General features: G+C 40.3%; 1 protein-coding gene across 2 annotated transcripts in view; it reads right to left on the bottom strand.

Annotated features, from left to right (window-relative positions):
* Positions 1-820: 820 nt before the first annotated feature.
* Positions 821-22,538, bottom strand: part of EFNA5 (ephrin A5) — a 295,100-nt gene continuing 273,382 nt past the window's right edge. The window contains exons 3-5 of one of the 2 annotated variants that reach the window (XM_033178971.1): positions 11,905-11,970; positions 11,433-11,513; positions 821-5,290 (exon numbers count right to left, since the gene is read on the bottom strand). In XM_033178971.1, the coding sequence (XP_033034862.1) occupies positions 5,169-5,290; positions 11,433-11,513; positions 11,905-11,970 (269 nt within the window). In that variant the 3' untranslated portion in view covers positions 821-5,168. The remainder of the gene's footprint in view (positions 5,291-11,432; positions 11,514-11,904; positions 11,971-22,538) is intronic. The other variant, XM_033178972.1, reaches the window with a different exon arrangement.

Raw genomic sequence — 22,538 nt, 5'->3', positions numbered from 1 at the left:
AATTCGTTTAGTGCCCTGTCAAATAATTAAGTATAATAAAAAGCTTTCAATGAGTTTAATGTTAACATGGGGTAATTAAAGCCAAGTCTTGAAATGCATTAGGTGTCTATTGTATCAGATATTTGATGCTTTTTTCTTCTACAGATGAATCTGTCAAGTTGTGCTTATAGCAATGTCATCATCAAAGACAAAAACACTCACATCACATAGATGTAAAATGGGCTTTGCAGTGCCCCAAAAGGGTAGAATTGAGAAAATCAAACAAATCTCTTATACAACCTTGTTATTTACAAATAAGGAAACTGAGTCCCAAAGATATTGTGTGACTTGCCTAAGGTCACACGGTAGTAAGTTAATTCTTCCTTGATTGTGAGAATTGAGGCTTTGGGCAGTACTGAAGTGATTATTATTACTGTTATTGTTTCTTTTCTTCTTCCAGTATTTGCTGGGAAAATGCTTATTTGGTCTTTTTCTTGACGGGGTGAAAAAACTACGTGCAAAGTAACAGAATATAATTTGTATTTAGTTCCTGTTGTATTTAACAGTCGTTTTAGGATGCAGGGCTTGTCATAGTGCCTATTTTAAGGCTCAAATACAGAGACTAGGCTGAAATCTCACTATTCTCTCATCAGAATAACTGGAATGCACCCAGATACTTGGCCATTTCTAACTCTGCATTCTTTGAGCTTCCCAGGCCTTCTCTTGTGCATGTTGTATTATCTTTTCTGTCCACAAAGATTTTGAAAAATCAGCAGAGTACAAGTAGCCCCTGAAATAAAGGCGTCATTCAAGGAACAAAGAAGTAGAAGGAGGGATCCAATTAAAATGATGAAAATCTTTAATTTTTATTTAGGTATACTTGTACGGACACGTGTATATACAAATACAGATCGTATGGGTTTGTGTGTGTGTGAGTATTTTTTTTTTTTTTACATTTTCTTTAACGTTTATATAAGTGTCAGCATTTCAAAACAGCACTCGATGAGTAAGTGCAAAGGAACTGCAAAGCAGGGCAGTACAAGCACAGGACCACACGGAGCTGGACTTCACACTCAGACGCACACACAATGAGTGGCTTCAATGGGGTGTCAAGAGTAAGCATGGAAAGCGGATTTTGACTCATGGGTAACCTCCGACATGCCAGCATCTATTAAACTGTACAGACAATGGGAGCAAGCCCATTGTAGGGAGATTTGTCTCACATCCTAGCAGCCCTGGGGCCAATGCATGGGAAAAACTCAGTGATGCCAAACCAGACACAGACCTGACCATTCACGGCTCTGAAGGGAAATAAAATGTGGGAGGAAGGCAAGAGACAAAAAAATAAAATAAACATATAAAGTAAAAGGAGGGTGGTGTAGGCAAACGGGGGTGTTGGTGGAGGTGGTTTTCAAAAGAAAAGTCAGTGACCACAACTCTGAGAGCAATGAATGGAAAGGAGGAGTTGAAAACTGTTTTTCTAATTATTTGAAACTAATACAAATGGCTGCTGCCGTTGCTAAGGCACCAGAGAAAAACAGAGTCCCTGAAAATCCACAGGTACTGTGTGACTCTTCCTTTCACAACAACACGGAGAGGGAAACAGCCCCATTGAACCTTCCTACACTGATTGGTTTGCAACCATTTCCATGAGCGAGCCGCACATGATATTGATAAAGACTCTTCCTGGGAAAAAATAAAACAGTCCATGAAAACAATCACAAACAGAAAACCAAACCAAACCAAAGTACAGAACCGTTTCTAAATTCCCTATCCTTTTCAAACCAACATGCTGGTGGAGAAGGGAGGGTGGGCCACAGGGCTCCAACATCAGACCTTGAAAACACTGAGGACAAAATATTGATCAAAAAAGTCACGTTGTTCCAGGTCCCAAGATGATGGAGTCATAAGATTGGGTGGGCAATGACCACACGCGAGTCCTGTATGGAGCAGTGTCTCGGCCACTTGTGACTCTTGTTTTCAGCCACGGTACACATTGGATGTTTCAAAGCCTCAATGCATGTTTTGTATCCTGAAAGTCTATTGTTCTCACTTACAAAAGACATAAGAATCAAATTAATACTTTATTATCAAACACTATATACAACAGAGGTTGCTAATAATACAGAATTTAAAGAACGCAGTTTTTTTTGTTTTTTTTTTAATGTTTTACTTTTCTTTCCTCTGCCACCCAAGAAAGTACAGTACAAAACAATAGTCTAAACTAACACGAACTATTACCTGGTCTATTAAAGGATACACGGTATCCACTAAACAGACAGATCCTTATTTCCCTGCTTCATGTTGCAAAGCCCTTGGCAACCAGGGGCAAAGGTCACTGGGGTTTGACTAACTGGGGCTGAGTGGCAGCTATGACTGCCCTTCAGACTTTTGAGTTGTTTTTGAAATTAAAAGCATCTACAAAGTTGCATCAACATCCTCCTAAGCCCCCAGAGGATTGTAACAACACCACAAAAGGCCACCAACACTTTTTAAACAAAATGAAAACTGTCTGACACCAATCATCTTGAAAACTCCATGGCAAGTGCATTAGCTATGATTACATCACTTATAAGTAGAGAAGCATACTGTCTACTGGTGTGGATAGTCTTCCTATTCTCTTTATACTTCATTTGCAGTGGCAGAATGGTGAACTAAAGGGGTCGAATTTCACTGTGAAAAAATGAAAGACAATGGCAGAGAGGGCCATGAGTAATTATTTCCCCATTTGTTAGAGACAAATGCTAGGAAAACCACAGAAGTCACCATTTCTAAAATGAATTTAGCACTGCTAATGTAGTTATGACTAACTGGAATCATTACAGGATCATTTGATTTCCTTGTGGTTAGAGAACATGCAGTATTATTTTGGTTGTATTGATCCATTTAGAAGGTATCTTTCTCCCCCTACCCAAATCCCACTGGACCAACAAGCCTGTAACTATTAATTTAAAAAAAAAGTATTTCTGGATATTACTGAGAGTACTGAGTATATAAATAGTTAAAGGAAAAAGGAATTGAATGTCATGAACTTTTGTTTCGGTGAAATGGTGGCTGCCTTCTGTGATAAGACTCTGCCACTCCAGAGGAGTTCCTGATGTCAGGGGGGAATAGGATTGATTGTATCTGTGAGGCTGGCAACCCCACGCACATGGTTCCATGTGAGAACAGATTCGGCAGTGACATCCACTCCAAATGGATCAGGTAAGCCCAGATTACATTTCAACATGTGTACAACTCTCCAGGGTGCAATACGTTTACAGCTGCCTTTCATTCACATACTTTTCTAATTCAGAACTACTCACAATTCTAAGCAAATTCCCATTCACGAAGTCTGTCCATAACGTGACCTTCTCTTTTTTTTTCTTTACATATACATCTTAAAAAACAAAGATATAAAAAATTCTTATTTTGCTGGAATGCTTTCAATTTTTCACATTTAACATGATCATCACATTTCTTACTTTGAAAGGCATGGTTTCTGTTGACATGTCGTGCAATAGCAAAAAAAAAAAAAAAAAAAAAAGGTTGGATTGCTTTTCCATTGGTCTAACACTTTTCCCTGTCTAGGCTTTGGATTTTAAAGTTCATGACAGCCCCACCACCAGTAGAAACCCCAAGGCTTGCATTTCCCGGTAATTGACTGGAAATGTCCCCTGTTGGCCATGCTAAGATTCCTTCAACAGGGTCATCCTGCATTTATTCTCCTTCTGCCCCACCCCCACAATGAAACAAGATAGCCCCCATATTTCTAAATGTATCAAGGGATACCAGTTTTTCTCACAAGTTTAAATAGGACAAGCATATATACTCACTCTCAGCATAAAGTATATCTAAATAATGTATTTTCTATTCTAGTGGATTTTTAAAAAAATATTTTGTTAAAGTCTTTGGGACTCCATCTTGTTTATCTCCCACAGATAAACACATGTTCCCCCTATGCTTTAGGCTGTGCCAGAAAGGGAAAGAATGTAAAATCAACACTTGAATTTTTTTACTCCAAACTTTGGAATTTTATTTCCAAATTTACCTTTAGCCCTCCCAAGTCATGCTGACTGACTCTCCTGGTGACAGGGGTTTGTGTCCGAGCCCCTGCGGTCATGGAGTGTGGAGCAAAACGTGGGTACTAGGGTGGGAGGCGGGGAAAGGCCACAGCACACTGGCGCTCCAGCAAAGCCAAATCATGTCTCCTCTGGCCACTGTGGTCCTCTCCTTGGTATACGTCATCCCCCGGAGGAGAATCCAAAGCTATTCCACTATGCACTCATCAACCCTGGCTTGTCAGCCTTGGGGAAGGTCACTTTATTCATAAAAATGCCTCTTTGAGTTTCTTTAAAAAAAAAAAAAAAAAGTTGTAGCACCATGGTGATCTGTATTCAAAGAAAAAATATCTGGTGTGCACTGCCCAGTCACCAAAAAAATTAGAGGCACTCACACATACACACCCCCAGCAAACCTGTAGTTTTCTCTGTTTTCACACCTGCTCTGTATTAGCATTCCACACCCAACCTGCCTCCTAGAAAAAAAAAAAAGGCTTCTTTTAGAGAGCACAAGCTTTGCTGTCAAGAATGCTTTAAGACAGTCATATTAAAAAAAAAACCCAGTGTCTCAACCTTTTAGAAGCCTGTTCATTTATACACTCCTATAGGAAATGGTGTAATATTATATCTATTCTTAATACCTCCCCTCTGGACCTGACATGGTGACATGATGCCCTGCGCGATCATCTTACAGTTCTGAATGAGAAGGCATAAATATTGTATAGGAGAGCAAAACCCTCCCGGGCCTAGCCAGCGCTGGCTGCATCTGCCACTACTCTTCCTTGTCCATAGACCGCTGACACAGTGCGCTAACGGAGGTGAGTTCTTAGAGGAGAATGCACAGGAGCTGACGAACCACGGGTGTCACTACGACAATTTGGCATTTTCATCTGGAGTCCATTTAATTTGGGAGGGGCGAGAGAAGTCAGGGGCCAGGGCTGGGGGTGGGGTGGGGTGAGGGAGGCAGGAACAAGTTTAGGCCCCCAGCCCCAAGTTGTTGCTTAGAATTCAGGCTGAAAGAAAGAAAACAAAAATCTGACATCTGCCAAAACTCAATAACAAGTCCCTTCTTAGGATGAGCAGTTAGGTGGATCTCTGGTGTTCCAAGACCCTGATGTTTTCTGTGACAAGTGACGGGAGGAGACTGTGCTATAATGTCAAAAGCATCGCCAGGAGGAACAGTAGGATTGCCAAAAGGCGGCTGGGTATCCTTGGTGTTTGTGCCGCGTTCTCGCCGCGGGATGGCTCGGCTGACTCATGTACGGTGTCATCTGTTCAAATAGAAAGCACACATTCCAATGAGATTTCACATCCTTAATAACTCTTTTGCAGCAGCCTGCTGTTAACAGACCTCGCCACCCTCTGCAAAGTAGGGTAATGAACCTTGTGCCACCATTGACTTTCATGTCTGCATAATCACTCATTATTTACAGCAAACAAAGAAGCAGCAAAGAAAATTGGACTTTCTCAGCAATATTAATACTTTCCTTAAAAACTGAAGGGAAAAATTATGCATACACTGTAACCTTTGGCACGTGAGCTGCTTTGGTTAGCCAGCAGTCAGATATGCCTTGCACAAATTTCAGATATCTGAATGTACCTTTGAAACCTAAGATGTCACAAGCAGGCAACTGACATGTTGGTGGGGGTGGGGCAGAATGCACTGCCCATTTCCCTTCTTTTAGCTGTTTCATAGGATTAGTGTTGATTGCCTGGTGTTGGATGCCTAGACGAATTTTCAAACATGAAAAACTAAATGCCAAAACAACAGCATTTTGGATAAACTATACATCATGCCTAGTAAACTTCAATAAATCTATGCCCACTAGTTTGCCTACAATTAGGTGTCAATTATGGTGCTATTTCTTTTTTTTTTTTTTTTTTTTGAGACGGAGCCTCGCTCTGTCGCCCGGGCTGGAGTGCAGTGGCCGGATCTCAGCTCACTGCAAGCTCCGCCTCCTGAGTTTACGCCATTCTCCTGCCTCAGCCTCCCGAGGAGCTGGGACCACAGGCGCCCGCCACCTCGCCCGGCTCGTTTTTTTTGTATTTTTTAGTAGAGACGGGGGTTTCACCGTTAGCCAGGATGGTCTCGATCTCCTGACCTCGTGATCCGCCCGTCTCGGCCTCCCAAAGTGCTGGGATTACAGGCTTGAGCCACCGCGCCCGGCCTATGGTGCTATTTCTATTACAAACCCTGTATTTCTAAGATTAAATTACTTGAACTTGACTATTTTTATCGGGTTGAAGCTTGGCACATAAATTATCAGCGTGGATGCAAATTTTCCTCTAAATAAAATGGATTAAGTGAGTTAAGCTTCTTTTATTTAGCTATAAAGTGTTCTATGAGGCTGCCTCTGACTTTGGATAGCCTTCCTGATCTGCATGATTAACAGGCTTAACTTCAAAATGGGAACTCTGCAGCAATTAGTACCAAAGAGAGGTTGGAGGCTTGCCTAGGAGCCATGCTCTGCTCCAGGGCTGCCTGTCTTCTTCTTTCCACCTGGTCTAACTTATGCTTTTCTTTACTGTTAATTAAATTAAATTAATCAATGTTTTTGAGAGGTAAGGTCTTGCTCTGTTGCTCAGACTGGAGTGCAGTGGCCCAATCACAGCTCACTGTAGTCTTGACCTCCCGGGCTCAAGCAATCCTCCTGCCTCAACCTCCTGAGTAGCTGGGACTCCAGGTGTGAACCACCATGCCTGGCTAATTTAAAAAATTTTTAGAGAGACAGGGTTTTGCTTTGCTTCCCAGGCTGGTCTCAAACTCTTAGCCTCAACCAACCTCCTCCCTTGGCCTCCCAAAGGATTGGGATTATAGACAGGAGTCACCATACCTGGCCACTTGTGCTTTTAGACTAAGGATCTCTGAATAACACATTTTGGGGGCCAATAGTGAGTCCCTGTGCAAATTTTATCTCAGCACCAGGATAACTTCCTGTAGGTGTTCAGCAGTTGCCATCTGGGAATTGCTCAAGGGTCAGAGAGAATGGTAACAAGGCTCTAGTGATTGTTTACAATTATATTGACCTCAAAGGATAATCCCTAAATACCCCGGATGGGGCCACCTCAAACCCCTTAATGGGTTAACTAACCATTATTTTAAACTCATTTATATTTTCCTACCACACGTGTCACAATAAGGGTGCTTTTAGTTCACTGGGTAGAATCACACTCCCTAACATTTGTCCTAAAGTAACCACTTTTCAGGTTCACAGGCTGACTTCTGCTTCAGATATGCTCGTTTGGGATGTTTCTGTCCATCACATCCATTCCCAATGAGAAAGAAGACTCTTCTCAGTGTTGAGTCTCCCGCCCTGGAGTGCTCTTATCATTTTAGCCTCCCCTCGAATAAAAGCTGTTGCATCCCCTTGTCAAATTTGCTCCCCTTTCCTGGACCTTAGCGAATCTACATGGAGTGATTTTAGCCTAGGAGACTAGAAAAGGTTAGGAAGCAAGATGGGAAGATAAATGGATGCAGAAAAAAAATATATAAAGTCCTCCACAATGTGGCCAAATACCTTCAGACTCTCCTCTATTCTCTGCTCTTTTTCAGCCTTGCAAGTGTATTAATTAAATCTGTAGTTAACAGGAAGTAGAAGTAAAGGCCCTTAATAGCCCTGAAATTAAAATCCAAATCACTTTCTTAAGAGCACCAATATGTTGTCAATCAAAACAATGGAGCACTTCAGGCTTAATTGTGAAATAACCATAAACCCTGAGGATTCCAGAGTTCATTTCACAATATCACATATTTAAATACCTGAAATTGCATCAGCTATTGGATTCCTCTCTATCTTATTTTTACTAGAATATTACCCAATCCTTCTCCTTGTATAGTTTACAAGTGTACTGTTAAAGGTACCCAGCTAGCACTTAGATCTTCGGTGTGAACCCCTTCATCACCACCCTAGTCCCTTCTAGGTACACAGTGAGGGCTATCCATTATTCCAGGTCCACTCAGCACCAGACACAGGGAATAGGTCGTACAGGGTAATGGAGAGAAAGGCTTTTGTTTTTCATCTAAGTGAAGTATGAGGCTAATTGGGCCTTTCAGTCCTTTAATCATACACAATCTTTGGAATTAACCTTTTATAAGCACCCAACGAATATATATCTTCCTGCCCCACAAAAGGAAAATCAGTCCCATTAGGGCATCAGGATCCTTCTCTTCTTCCTGCAACATGCTGTTCCTCATTTGGGATTCCACAAAGCATCCTTTGATTAAAACAGATTCCCAATGTTGGGAAATTCTACAGCCCCCAAAAGTGAAATGAGAAACTGGCTGTCATTTGGGCAAATCTGAGCAATTTCAGAATTCTAAGAAGGAATTCATAGGCAAAATCTATCCCAATGAAAACTACACCTAAATATGAGAGAATTTCTAACACTTGTAACACGGGCTTGGAAGAAGAAAATGTTCCTCTTCAGAAGCTAAATCAAGTTTTGCCTCCTGGCTACAGGATTCCACAACATGGGGTTTTCAATGGTTAATGGAGAGAACACTAGCGATATTTTGGAGCATGTTATGTGGCATATGTCTGCCCTGAGATCATCCTGCGTCCCTGATGATAGGAAACTGGCAGGCAGAGTGTGCAAGCAAACAAAAAAGACAAATACATTCCAAAGACAGGTGAATTAGTACACATCGCTGAGATCATGCAGTGGAATCCTTTCAGACTTGCTGGGTTCATAAAGACTGGGTCTACACCCGGAGCTGGGGGAAGGCAAATACTCTTTCATTCAGTGGTTTGACACAGTGGGGAAGAATTGCAAATCTGACGAGACTTCCTCTCTCTTCTTAGAGACAGAATCTTGCTCTGTCACCCAGGATGGAGTGCAGTGGCATGATCATAGCTCACTGTAGCCTCAAACTCCTGGGCTTAAGCAGTCCTCCCACCTCAGTCTCCCAAGTAGCTGAGACTACAGGCACACACACCACTTCTTCTTTTTTTTTTTTTTTGGAAAGACAAGGTCTCACAGTGTTGTCCAGGTTGGCCTCAAATTCTTAGCCTCAAGCAATCCACCCATCTCAGCCTCTCAAATTGCTGGGATTATAGGTGTGAGGCACAGTGTCTCATTCCTTATTGTTTTCTTATTGCCAGGAATTGTGGCTCAACCTTGTCTCACTTTGTTAGTGAAGATGCTCACCAGCAAGCCCTTAAAACATAGCTCTGACTGACTCAAGGAGCTTTTCCTGCATGTACACCTACGCTCTACTCCCCAGCGCACGTATGCACACACTGAACTACATTCGGCCAAACTTTTGCAAACTTCCAGCAGTTATATGTTCATCAATTTGGGGCCATTGTGCATTTTAAATGTTCAGTGAAAAAAAAAAAAAAAACGTTGTTTCCCCAAAGACAGTGACATATGTTCATGCACGAAGGCATTTTAATATCTTGCATTGTATCGTTAGTGGAATTCAAAGGTAATTTTCCTAATGGCAGGATGGTCCTCCATGTGCCTCTTCATTACCAGAGAAAAATATGCAATCTGTTAGGTATCTAAGCAGCCTTCTATGCTGTAGACAGGCAGTGGAGATTCTCTGGGAAAAAAAAAAAACCATGGGAAAGATATGCCTACATTATGTACAATGTGTATCAATAGATCATAATCCTGGGTAATTGTTGTTTAGAACACGCTACTCATTCTTCTTGTGGCTTCTTAACAAAGCCAAGAGACTTAAGTCCTCTTTATGAACATACCTCTAGCAATGGTAAAAGACTACTACTTTGATACTAGTATTGGAATAGGAGTCAGAAGATCTGAGTATTAAAGCTGGATCTATCTAATCAGCAATGTGGCACGGGTGAGTCTCCTCAGTCACAGAAGGAAGAGTGTAGACTCTGGGGTTGTTGAGGGAGATACTGAGTAACTTGTAGATCCTCTGATGGCCCAAGTCCCTAAGCTTGTGAGTACTCTGGTACCTTAAGAAGCCAAAGTCATGGCTCCAGATTTCCAGGACACAATTAAAATGTCTTCATATCAGCATTCATTCCTTAAAACTTTCTAAAGCAGCTAACTGATCCCTGGGGAGCCACTAAGACCTCGGAGAACTCATTGTACACACCTCTCAATTACACTCTGGGTGAGATGCCTGCCTTAGAAAAACAAGAATGCTTCAGGGAAAAAACTCTAACTCTTTCTGTCAGTTATAACGGGAAAGCTATTGTATGTCCTGAGGCACAGCATTTACTCAGGGTAAGTTTCCCTAAGGCTCATTGACTGTGCAGTCCTGGTTACAACACTGGAGGAAAAAGTGGACCTCAATGCCCGTTAGTTTCTAGGACCATAAGGAAGAGAAATTCTACTAAAAAAAGACAAAAAAAAAAAAAAAAATCCCCATTTACATAAGGGGGCTCAAATCTCTCCATGAAGAGGAAAAAAATTTATTTCCCTTAAGCTTTGAGATCATCAAGGGAGATGGGTAAGGAAACCAGTGAAGATCTGGAGCAGGTAGGGGAGAAGAGGACACCACAGAGGAAGGGAACACACAGCGCCTCCAGGCACACTTCTCCATAAGCAATTGGCAGAGGGCAACCACTCCTCCCAGTTAATCTAGTTTCATTAAATGGCCAGACTGAATTGATAACCAAATGAATAGTTTACATGTTCTCATTATCCATAGTATGCGACAGACTAAATGCCTCAATGAGTGCTTTGGTGGGTTTTTTTTTTTTTTTCTTTAGTTATGGGAAACGTTAGGAGTGTGGAAGTCAATAGTAGAAAAATTTTATTTATCCTTAAAACTTATTTTGCCTCGGTAATCAAGGATCACATTTGGCTCAACAGGCTACTGGTACATTTGTGGCAGCAAGAGATGTGTGAATTTGTGGTGGCAATGTGATTATACTTCTCTAGACCAATTACTATTGACAATAGCTGAAATAATATTTAAATAAAATAAAGTTCCTTAGGTCAGTTCAATGATGCATGTAAATTTTTAGAGAAAACTAAGTATGTTGAATTAGTTTCTATTTTGTGCAATAGTCTTATTACTTTTATCTATAGATTTGGACATAAAAAATAAAATTTTACGAACATATACAATAGAAATGTTTTGTGTCTTATATGAAAACAGAACCTTTAATATTCACAGTGATTCACTAGCATGCTCTGAGGATATGGTAAAAGGCAGTGAGATTTTAGCATTCTGATGGGGCTTCTATATTACGATACTGCATTAGCTCAAACCCATTCCAAAAAGAAAAGTTTTATTTTATCTAACATGCATTACACAAAGATACTGGAGGAATGAGGTAGAATATAAGTCATATTAGCATCGCTAGCAATGAGCAAAAGCAGAACAACAACTATACCATGCAAACATGCAGAGAGGAAGAAAGGAAAAAAATACTGAAGCACCAGAGAAATAGATGCATTTGTTAAAAGAGATTCTCTAAGCATACTAACCTGCTGGTTCTAATGAATTTTCTACTTTGTCGTTAACATCGAAAACACGATCATGAACACCTATAGTTTTCATACAGCTATCTATAACAAAAATAGAGATAACAGCCAAATATGTTAGTGAAGACACCCTTAAACTCCCATTTCTTTCTTTTTTCTTTCTCTCCTTTTTTTCTTTTTTTATGTAAAGATTGTTTTGCAATCAATGGCATGTTCTAAATGCCAATATTGTTCCCATTTGCTCTGCATGTACAACAGTCTAAGAAACAACAAGTTAGCAACTGCTGTGTACTTAAGTAAAAGCATCATGAAGAATGAGAAAAAATATGATGAAAACTAAAATATGAATGTTGATATACAAAACAGATACCACACAAGATTTAACAGTAAAAAAAGTTTTACCGCTGTGAACCAGACCACACAATAAAGCATGCGCAGTGAAGCCACCCTCTGAAGCTCATTCTAGTGAACTTACTTGTCGGTCTCACAAAGACTTTGAGCTTTAGACAGGACCTTCTTCCATTATCTGGGATTGCAGAGGCTGTGGATAACACAGAGAGAGAGCAGGAGAGAAAGAAGAGAACAACAACATATTACTCTTCATTTCACATACACATGATGGACAATAAATTCTTTCCTGATTTGAACAAACAGGAACTTTCTCTAATTCTTCCCCCAAATTAAAACAAACAGTACTTTTCAGGTCTCACTGCTACAGAAAGGCTACTTTCATATCCTGATCTTCTCTTTTCAATACAATAAAAGAATCATGCAAGAATCTGAGTAATCTGTGAAGAAATACTTTGGATTTTTATTTCAAAGGCTCTCCCATTTAACTTGATCTGTTATCAATTTTCTCTAAATCGAGAGGATAATGTGTGAGCCCTCTGGCTTTCACAGAGCTGCTCCTCCTCTGCTGCAGGAAAAGGGGCCCAACAGAGGCACGAGCTGAAAGTGCCGGCAAAAACCAATAACAGAGAGTTACAAGGCAGACTTAAATGTGACCTATTTCTGCTCGGGAAAGCAGAGCTTTGTCCGTCCTGAAAGCTTGTCTGTCAGTGCTTTTGCAGGTAATTCAATTAGAGGTTTTACTCAGAACTTGGCTCTGCATTCTATATGACTAACCCAAGCCCGTAACTTCCATCATGCTATCATAAGTACAATGTGCTATTGAGAAAGTACTGTGTTGCAATGGTACATGTATTTTTTTTTTTTAATTTGCCACAGAGAAGGATGGAATTAATAAAGTGGGCTTACCAAAACATGACAGCATGTTTCAAGTTATAAATCACTTGAGGAAGAAACTTTCTTCTCCTCTTCAAGATAATAAGACTGTAAACTTTCCCCACGGTTGAAAGATTATCTCCCCTCTGTACACACAGCAAAATGTCAAAGGAATTTCCAAGGGCAGTAAGGCCCTTCACAACCACATGTATTTACTAATGCATTCTAGAAATGAAAAAAATTACAGAAACAAGTGTCGCATACTTTCCTCCCTATGTGTTTGCTTCAAGTGGTTTCTTTGTTCAGAAAAAGCAGATGACAACCATCAAATCACACATGGCTTACAATTAGTTTGGCAATACCCAAAGTGACAAAGCGAGGGATTGGCATTTGGTGTGTCTTCTCTCTCCTTTATTTTTAAATTATTCCTCATGGGGAGCCCAGAACACAAAAATGCTTCTTTTGCAGGTGAGAGGATTCAATGTACAAACTTGCAAACACATTTTATACAATCTCCTTATGTAATTCTAGATCCAAGTAACCCTCCTGGAGGAGAACTAAATTCACCAACTAAATAATGTCAAGTAGTATAGAGCCCCCAGTGTCCCTATTCAACACCTGTTGAAAACTACTTTAATTTTAAAACAAAAGTATAGAGAAAAAGTGTTTTTGGTCCTCCCTATCTCCCCTGGTTGCTCTGACAAGCAGTTAAGAAGTGCTAACAGCTGGCTTTGCTGTAGGCTTTCATTAAATCAAAGTCAGAAAAACTCCCTCTACTGACATTTACAGTAACTAGTGTGTTATTTAGGGCACAATATTTGCACTCTGCGGTTTGATCCAGGAAACGGTGTCCTTCCTGTGGACCTCAACTGCAAATGTGCATGTCGCAAATACAGTACACATAGGTGACTCCAATTCATTAGGAAAACCACGGGTTCTTGAGGGAGTATATGTCTTATTCATGAGAGTTAGTGTGAAAAAAGTGACACATGGATGTTCACACTGCTGTTCTATGAATTTCTGAGCTGAGATGAACTCACTTCAAGCCTCGTGAACTTGATTTGCTACATGCAAATAACTGACTTTACAGATGATACTGCTAGATAAACAGGGTGAAGGCAAAATCAAATGCTTAATTGGTTTAGGGAGGAGCTTCTTGGATTTAGTACAGGTCTTTCAGATTTGTATTTAGGAGAAATAAATCCAGGACATGAAAATTATTGTAGGGCACATGGGAATAACTAAACAGCAAATGATAAGCCATCCAGGAATAAACTGGAGAGTTCTCTCATGAGCTCTCAAGGAGGGACATCGTCTTAGCTATTGGATGTGCTACATACTTCTGTGAATTAAAAATATCGAATGTATTTGTATTTATACGACACATAAAATAAAAACCTCTTCCCTAACAACCTGCCCCATTACTTCCTCATTTTCTATCACCAGAAAATGTGACTGATGCCTTGTGATACTGTTTGACTATTATACTCTAATCCTTAGAAAAATTTATGAACAAGGAATATTAGCATACAATGTGATATGTGAGTACACAACACAGATTGCACGCCATGGATTGACTCTATCATCACTGCATCACTGGCCTGAGCTCAAGGAGTAAACTCCTAACCCTTCAAGACAACCTGAGAAGTGTGCCTTACTAGCTCAGTATAACTTGGGTTTCTTATTTAACACCTTGAAAAACAAACAAAAAATCCAAAAAGATGAAAACTTTCTCCATATACTATCAAAACTCCATTTTTTAAATGTAAGGTTTAATAAAGTGAGAGTGTGGTTTTCCTCTATGTTATGCTCAAGGTTCTTTCACCACACACTTCCTGGCTGACAAAGGATGACTTTATACCAACTTAAATACACAGATGATTAATTTTTAGTACTATTTGAAGATATAAGTGCATTACGAATCACAATAAGCAAAAGGCAGAGGACTGAGCACTCAAAACAAAACATAACAGAGGAATTGAAACATATACTATTCCCACTACTAAACGTATAAAGAAAATCTCAGGATCAATTTATGAGCAACAGATAGAGCAGAGGATGGAAATGAGGGAGTAAAATCTTAAAACATGTCTTGTTTTTGTCAGGAGGCAGGTAGTATTAATCCTTACGGCTCTAGAGATACATCACTTTGTCTTAGTTAAAAGTCAACTTTATCTTAGTTAAAAGCAAATATGTAAGCATTTCATACATAAATTATATACATAAATATATATACATTTATACACATAAATTATATTCACTATATATAACTTCTTGTGCTGCTTTCCTTAGAAAATGAGTAGTTGATGTTGAAAGTTGATAGTGAATAATTATAAAAATCCATTACATATTACTGCAGCTTCATCTACCATTTCAAATGCTTTTAAAATGCCTGCTATGGGCTGGGTGCAGTGGTTCACGCCTACAATCCTAACACTGTAGGAGGCCAAGGTGGATGGATCACTTAAGGCCAGGAGATTGAGACCAGCCTGGCCAACTTGGCAAAACCCTGTCTCTACTAAAAATGCAAAAATTAGCCGGGCATGGTGGCACACACTTGTAATCCCAGCTACTCGGGAGGCTGAGGCATGAGAATTGCTTGAGTCCAGGAGGCGGAGGTTGCAGTGAGCCGAGATTGAGCTACTGTACTCCAGCCCAGCAACAGAGCTAGACTCTGTATCAAAAATAAATAAATAAAATAAAATGCCTACTATGTATCAGCTTCTTTATTAGGTGCTGTGGATGTGAAGAGATATAAGATTTCAAACTGTCCCTGCCCTTGTGTTGTGCTTCTTCAAGCTGGGACACAAATATGAACCACAGTTTAGGGTACCTGGAGGGATCCACGCGACAACTGAGGTTTACATGAAGAGCCAGTGCAGATCTGGGCAGGGAGCAAGAGTGTGTACCAGACATGTTTATCAGAGGCTTCACAGGTCCTCCAGAAGCTAACCAGCAGCAACTGGGACAAAAGACATTTTATCCCTAAATTTCCAAATTGGAGCTTTGGCAACCAAAAAGAGGCAGTGACTTGCAAACAGATGAAAAAAATCTAGATCTGAAATCTCCCTCTAAAGATACATGGATTTTCTAATAGGATTTTTCAACTTAAAATGAGAAATGTCTTAAACAGCCGCCACATAATCCAAATTCACATCCATTTACTCAGTTTACTGCTTAAAATGTATATTGGAGTCAGGAGGTTGGGAGTAGGGATATGGGGACAATTAAAACAAGCATAATCATTCCATTCCATTATCTTAATAGCAACTTTATAAATCAATTCATAGAGTCCCTTCCCCCGAATGAGCTGCAAAGTACCAATCAAAACCTTATAACACATAATGAAATACAAGCTGGAGACTCTCTGGTTCTCTGTGTTTAGAGTACCTCGCTAATAAGGCCGTGAGGGCCCCTTACTTTTACTCTGTTCCATGACCTCAGACAGGGGCTCTAACTTTAGCCTTCCCAAAAATCTTGGTCTCCTGGGGCTCAGGTGAGCGTGACTCAGCACTTAGCCAATTTGGTATAAAAAAGTGACCATATTCAGTGTCCCAAATCAGCACTTCTAAAAGTTATAATTAGCAATGCAAATATATGTAACATTCACTCAGACAGAGTAGAGAACACATCCCTTCAGATACTGCCATGATGCTTGTGGCATGCAGCTTCTGACATGGCTCCCAGTGATCCCCAACTTCCTGTAGGCAGGCCTTTGTATAATCCCCTCCCCTTGAGAGGGGGCTGAACCTATTAACTTGCTTCTAATGAGCAGAACACTGCAAAAGTGACGGGTTGTCACTCTGATTATGTTACAAAAGACTGTGCCTTACTTCTAGCGAACACTGTGTCTTTTGCTCATGAAGCAAGGTACCATATTGTGAGATTTCCAATGGAGAGGACCATGTAGCAAGAAACTAAGGGAGACTTCCAGCCAAGAGGTGCAAGGAACTGATGTCATAGTTCAACAATCCACAAGGAACTGAATCGGCTAACAATCGGGTGAGTGAGCTGGAAAGTGAATCCTTCTCGCTGAGCCTTGAGATGACTGTTGCCTTGGGAGAAACCCAAAGGATCTAGCTACGCTGCCCCTGGATTCCTGGTCCACGGAAACTGGAATAATAAATGTTTCAGCCACAAAATTTGGGGGTAATTTTTTAATCAAGAGCTGATACAATGCTGTACACTAACAAATCTGTGTAATGAAAGGCTTAAAGCCAACTTCTGACTGAAGGACTAAGACACTCCGGCATGCTCTGCTAATGGCCAGCATGCCCTTGCTCCCACAGAGCTGCACACTCCTGATTCTGCCGCCATGCCTCAACAACTGGATCTCTTACTAGTTTACATTTCAAGCTACTGTTACGAGTCCACTTAAAATATGCCTTGAAGAAAGGTAATTATAAGCTGCTGTTGAAGAAATACGACAAGACAAGACGTATCAATTTAAATGTTCTCACTCCAGCATTTAAAAAGTGTTTTTCATTTTCCTTCCTATGCAACTTAGTTTGCTTTTGCTAAGGCAGCCAACCTGTGCTGTTCTTTGCAATTACATGATGTCTCATTTTAACTTCAAATTGCTGGGGAAACCGAAATGAGTGGATACAAAATGTGAACACAAATCTTAAGGAGAATGCCTTTCTTCAAATAGGAGAAATAGAGTGCAAAGGCAGTCTTTAAAAATACCCGAAAGGATTTTAAAATAAGCTAAAACTTCTCTTACTATAAAAAAAAAACTCCTATTAGTTATCTTCTACACAGGCCATCAAGTTAAATACAAAGATTATGAGACTTCAAACAACTCAAAAGTTCCCTGATCATCAAGGTAACAACCATTCTTCTTTACGAAGTACCAAAATTTTAGCAGAAAAGGAGGGAAATATTGTATTTCTTTCACATTTTCAGGCCTAACACTGGACTCATTAGTCAACCTTAACATCTCTGCCCAACCTTATTCAGCTTCCAATCTTAATTCTGAAAGCCAAAATCCTCCTTTTCCGTGTCCCATGTCAATCTGGGTACTTTGGGAAGTTTTATGTTTAAGAATATTCAGCCGCTTTCTTCTTTTTAAAGAAATGAGTGTGTGTGGGGGCATTAAAAATGCAGTTTTCCATTATGTTTGCCACAGGCAATATTTCTCAATTTGTGCAAGTCAAAAGAAAAGATAGGCTATTAGCTGTTAGCACGGCCCAGTTTTTTTCCCCTGTAGGTTTTTCATGCAGTTCAACATACAACACAAATATATGCAAATTAGGCAGGTGAAGGTGGAATTAAGCATTAATATTCCATTCACAATAAATGCTGAAAAAGTAAAGCCCATTTAAATACATGGTACTACTGGAAATATCTCCTAAAATTTGACGAATCAATAAAATCCAGTTTGTGTACATGAGTGGAGAGGGGAAACAGAAGAAGTGGTGGGAACAGAATAGAGATTAACCAAAGCCACATGGACTTGGAAAATGGTTACCAGATCCACAGAAAACTTCTTAAAACAAAAGTTAGGCCTCTTCTAAGGGAAGAATACTAGAGCAACAATTTGCAAATGGCTATGTGCCCTTTTTAAAAAGCACCATAGGATACTTAATTTTCATATAAAGAACAAAATCATGTGTTATGATGAAATACTTCTCACCCATTCTAACTTTTGGGATTTAAAAGTCACGTGTTTTAATGACTTGCTCATGGCCCTGGTTTACCAAGCTTGCATCCATGGTGCAACCCCAGGAGCTGCTAAATTTGCCAACACATTTCTTCTCTTGCAGTCCACTGTGTCTCAAGACTTAAATCATGGGCAGGTTAAGGTCAGAGCCCAAAACGTAAAATTTGGAAAGGAGGTCACTAAGTAAAGATAGAGGCCTTGGAGAAATTAAGAATATCATGTAAATATTAGAAACTTTGATATGACTCTGGGGATGTTTCTTTTAAAAATTAGAATAAGAAAAGGAATGTGTTTCCCACCACATAACAAGAGGGATAGAAAAACATATTCTGCAAGTTAAAACTTGGTTTTAACACCAGGGAACTGTAACAGGGAACAAATAATTAGAGTAAACTTTGGGACAAGGGAGGTAAAATAAGTTCCAGCTGTGCAGCCACACACAAAAGAGAAATGGGAAGCACCACCCATTCTACCCACTGTTTCCCTCCCCTCCCATCTCTCTGCCCCCTTAAGGCAAAGTTCTCATTGCTAATAACTAACCTGAGTATTATTTAAATTCCAGCAGGTAAGTCTCAGTAGATCAATTACTTTTTCTTAGCGACCTCAAGTAAATGGCTGAGGACAAGTTTCCACTCATTTCTAGGAATACTCAAATAGGACATTAACATGCTTTTTGTATATATTTATCTGAAGTATGAACAAACTTTTACTTGCGTTTAAAAGCTCAGTGACAACAAACTTTGTTTCTGCTGCTTACTCTAGAAGGGGATGATTTGTCTCATACAGTTTGATATCTATTCAGGTATGAGACAAAAACGTGGATTTTGGAGAATGATTTTAAAATGTCCCCTTATAAGAAGCATTTCTAGTTCTTTTTTTTTTCTTTCTTTTTTTTTTGAGACAGAGTCTCATTCCATCGCCCAGGCTGGAGTACAGTGGTGCGATCTCAGCTCGCTGCAACTTCCACCTACCACATTCAAGTGATTCTCCTGTCTCAGCCTCCCGAGTAGCTGGGATTACAAGTGCATGCCAGCAGGCCCAGCTAATTTCTGTACTTTTAGTAGAAACAGAGTTTCACTGTGTTGACCAGGTTGGTCTCGAACTCCTGACCTCAAGTGATCCCCCTGCCTCAGCCTCTCAAAGTGCTGAGATTACTGGTGTGAGCCACCATGCCCGGCCCATTTCTAGTTCTAAGGAAATTTTAAGACAGCTTTAAATAAATCTCACATTCTGAATGTAAATTTCACCTCCGTCAGTCATGTGAATGGGGAAATCTAGTCCACACAGGCACAGAAAGCAAGATAATATTTAGGTATCACTTTAATTGTCTAAGAAACTCCTTCACATGAAGAAATATATTTCAGTTTCTTATATATTTTACTATTTTTAAAAATCACTGAACATCTTCGAACAGTTAAGAAAAAGTAAGTTTTCGATTATCAATGAGTGTTCTAACTATTCTCTGAGACCTGGCCTTGCCTAAGGCCACACAATATTTAAGTGACTTTCTCAAGCTGTAAGGTCAGCCAGTTCTTTCTTTCTTGTTTGAGGTTACTCCGGTGAACCTACTGTACTAGAGAGGTATTATCTGACAACACAAAACAAGACAAAACAGCAACATACCAGATAGGCAGAATTATTCACTTAGAAAACCTCTTCTTCAGATGGAAGCCCCATAATAACCATAACAACAACAAAAACAAAAACTCCAACAAAGGCAGAATTCCTAGAATCCCACAAGAGGAACTATTTATGTTATTGCTTCTCCACAGGCTCCTTTTGCCCCTCTGTGTGATACCCTATGAGGGTGGCTGTTAGCTGTTAGGCAACGAAAGCAAAGCCACAAATCTCATTCCTCATTCGTACGATATTAACAGAAACAATGTCGTTATCAGACAGCACTAATGTAGCATGACAGTAAATTACTAATAAATCATCAAGTTAATACAATTCAAAGAAGCTCCTAGAAAAAAGTTAATATTTCTGTGAGCCTTTCAAAACCCCTTTCATTATTATTCTCCTTGGTGAGGGTTCTTTTAAGAAACATGGCTTAGCAGTTTGAGTGTATGCATAATGTTTCTCTTTCTCCCTGGTTCATTCTTTTTGACTTATTTTGTGGTTTTGAGCCAGCTACTTAACCTGCCTATGCCTCAGTTTCCTCATTAGCTTCATCTTCTCTAAAACAAATTTTAAGTATGACCTGTTTTAGAGGGGCAGTACAATTTTATAGGGCACTTAGAAACTCAGGTGATCCCTACAGATCTAGAATATTGTTTCACTACTCTACAGATTGATAGCATCAGCTCTGCGCTTACTGGGGCCTCTGCATGGGGATATCCCTAAGCAGGGGGCACCCAGCTGAAGGCTTCTGAGGTTGTGAGTTCTAAGTACAAATGTCGGGGGGAAGGGCTCAGGTGTGGATAGTGGTGATTAAAAGTTACTTAGGAGTCATAAGAAAAACAAGGGAAATTAACTGTGATCTTTTCTAGCCTAAATTTTAAAAACCAGATTCTACCATAGTTTGATTTGTTATTTTGTGTGTGTTGGAGGGTGGTGGTGGTGATGAAAACATTTATGTAAGGATGTGCACTGAGGCTGAGAGCATTTAGAGAATTAGGGTGCTGGAAGATCTTGATCCTTTTGAAAATATGTTAAGATCTCAGGTCTTTGTTCAATCCATGTTAAGAGCATGAGCATGCTATTAAGCTAGAGGGACAGTAGGACAAGGATGTAAATCCTGCAGAGAGGAAGCTAGACTGGGTGTTGAGACTGCTTTTGCAACATGACAGTGATGACACTAAAGAAAACCAGCCCAGACGTGGCTATAGACCCCGCACCATGGCTATACCAGTCCATGGATATTGTGCTGCTATATATAAACGCTCTAATTACGCTCTTTAATTTTTGTTTTGTATACTATTTGGGTTAGCCTGGTGTCTAACTATAGTCCCAGCTACTAAGGAGGCTGAGGCAGGAGGATCACCTGAGTCCAGGACTGAGACTGCAGTGAGCTATGACTGTGCCAGTGCACTCCAGCCCAGGCGACAGGGTGAGACCCTGTCTCTAATTAAAACAAAACAAAACAAAACAGGCTGGGCGTGGTGGCTCACACCTGTAATCCCAACACTTTGGGAGGCCGAGGCAGGTGGATCATTAGGTCAGGAGTTCAAGACCAGACTGTCCAAGATGGTGAAACTCCATGTCTACTAAAAATACCAAAATTAGTCGGGCATGGGGGCAGGCACCTGTAATCCCAGCTACTTGGGAGGCTGAAGCAGAGAACTGTTTGAACCTGGGAGGCGGAGGTTGCAGTGAGCCAAGATCACAGCACTGCACTCTAGCCTGGATGACAGAGTGAGACTCCACCTAAAAGAAAAGGGGGGGGGGAGGGGTAATTATCTGTTTACACAAATCAATGATTTCTTTGGTTACATTTCTTAACCAGTAAGCCATGTTCTCCCCAGTGCCTATCATTTCTAGTGGTATTACAATTATCTAGACAGAAATATCCATTCATTTAGCCTGCAGGCTCCGCATGGAATCCTAGAGGCCTGAACAAATTAACATTCTCTCTGTAGAAGACGAAATTTTACCAAGGAGGGAGTCGTTAGGTACCAGGAATGTACATTTTGTTTCACACTCAAAATGCTTTCCTTGATAACGCTTTTACGTAGATAGAGTGGAGAAAAGGAAAGCCAATCTCATGGACTAAATTCTAGCTTCCTCTGATTGTCTCTGAGACGGATTATCTCCAGAAAAGTTAATGGCTGTGCATTCCCATTCGTCATAGCACAGAACAGCAGCCAGGGTTTCCTCTTCCATAATCCGGTCCCAACCTTATTCTTCTTCATTTTGTTTGTTGTTTGTTTGTTTTTTGAGACAGGGTCTCTGTGGCCCAGGCCGGAATGCATGGGTGCAATCAGGGCTCACTGCGGCCTCCACTTCCCGGGCTCCCTCTTTATCCCTCCCACTGTTTTCCCTTCTTTGGCATACATTCATAGCTTGTTCCAACAATATTCCCTCCTAGAATCTCCTGGAAAGTCCACTTTTTCTCATGTGACTTTTCCTTTGCCTCTCAAAATTCCTGCTCCCTCTGGCCACTTGAGGTATGTCTCCATTTCTCTAACACAATAACCCTCTTCCAGGTTCCCACAGAGATCTGTTTCTGTCTCCTTATTAGCACTTAAACCATTCTATTTTGTTTTAGAACTGGTTAATACATC

The sequence above is a fragment of the Trachypithecus francoisi genome, unplaced genomic scaffold, assembly GCF_009764315.1.
Source record: "Trachypithecus francoisi isolate TF-2019V2 unplaced genomic scaffold, Tfra_2.0 Lachesis_group2, whole genome shotgun sequence".
Classification (NCBI taxonomy): Eukaryota; Metazoa; Chordata; class Mammalia; order Primates; family Cercopithecidae; genus Trachypithecus; species Trachypithecus francoisi.
This window is presented reverse-complemented; position numbering and strand designations above follow the sequence as displayed.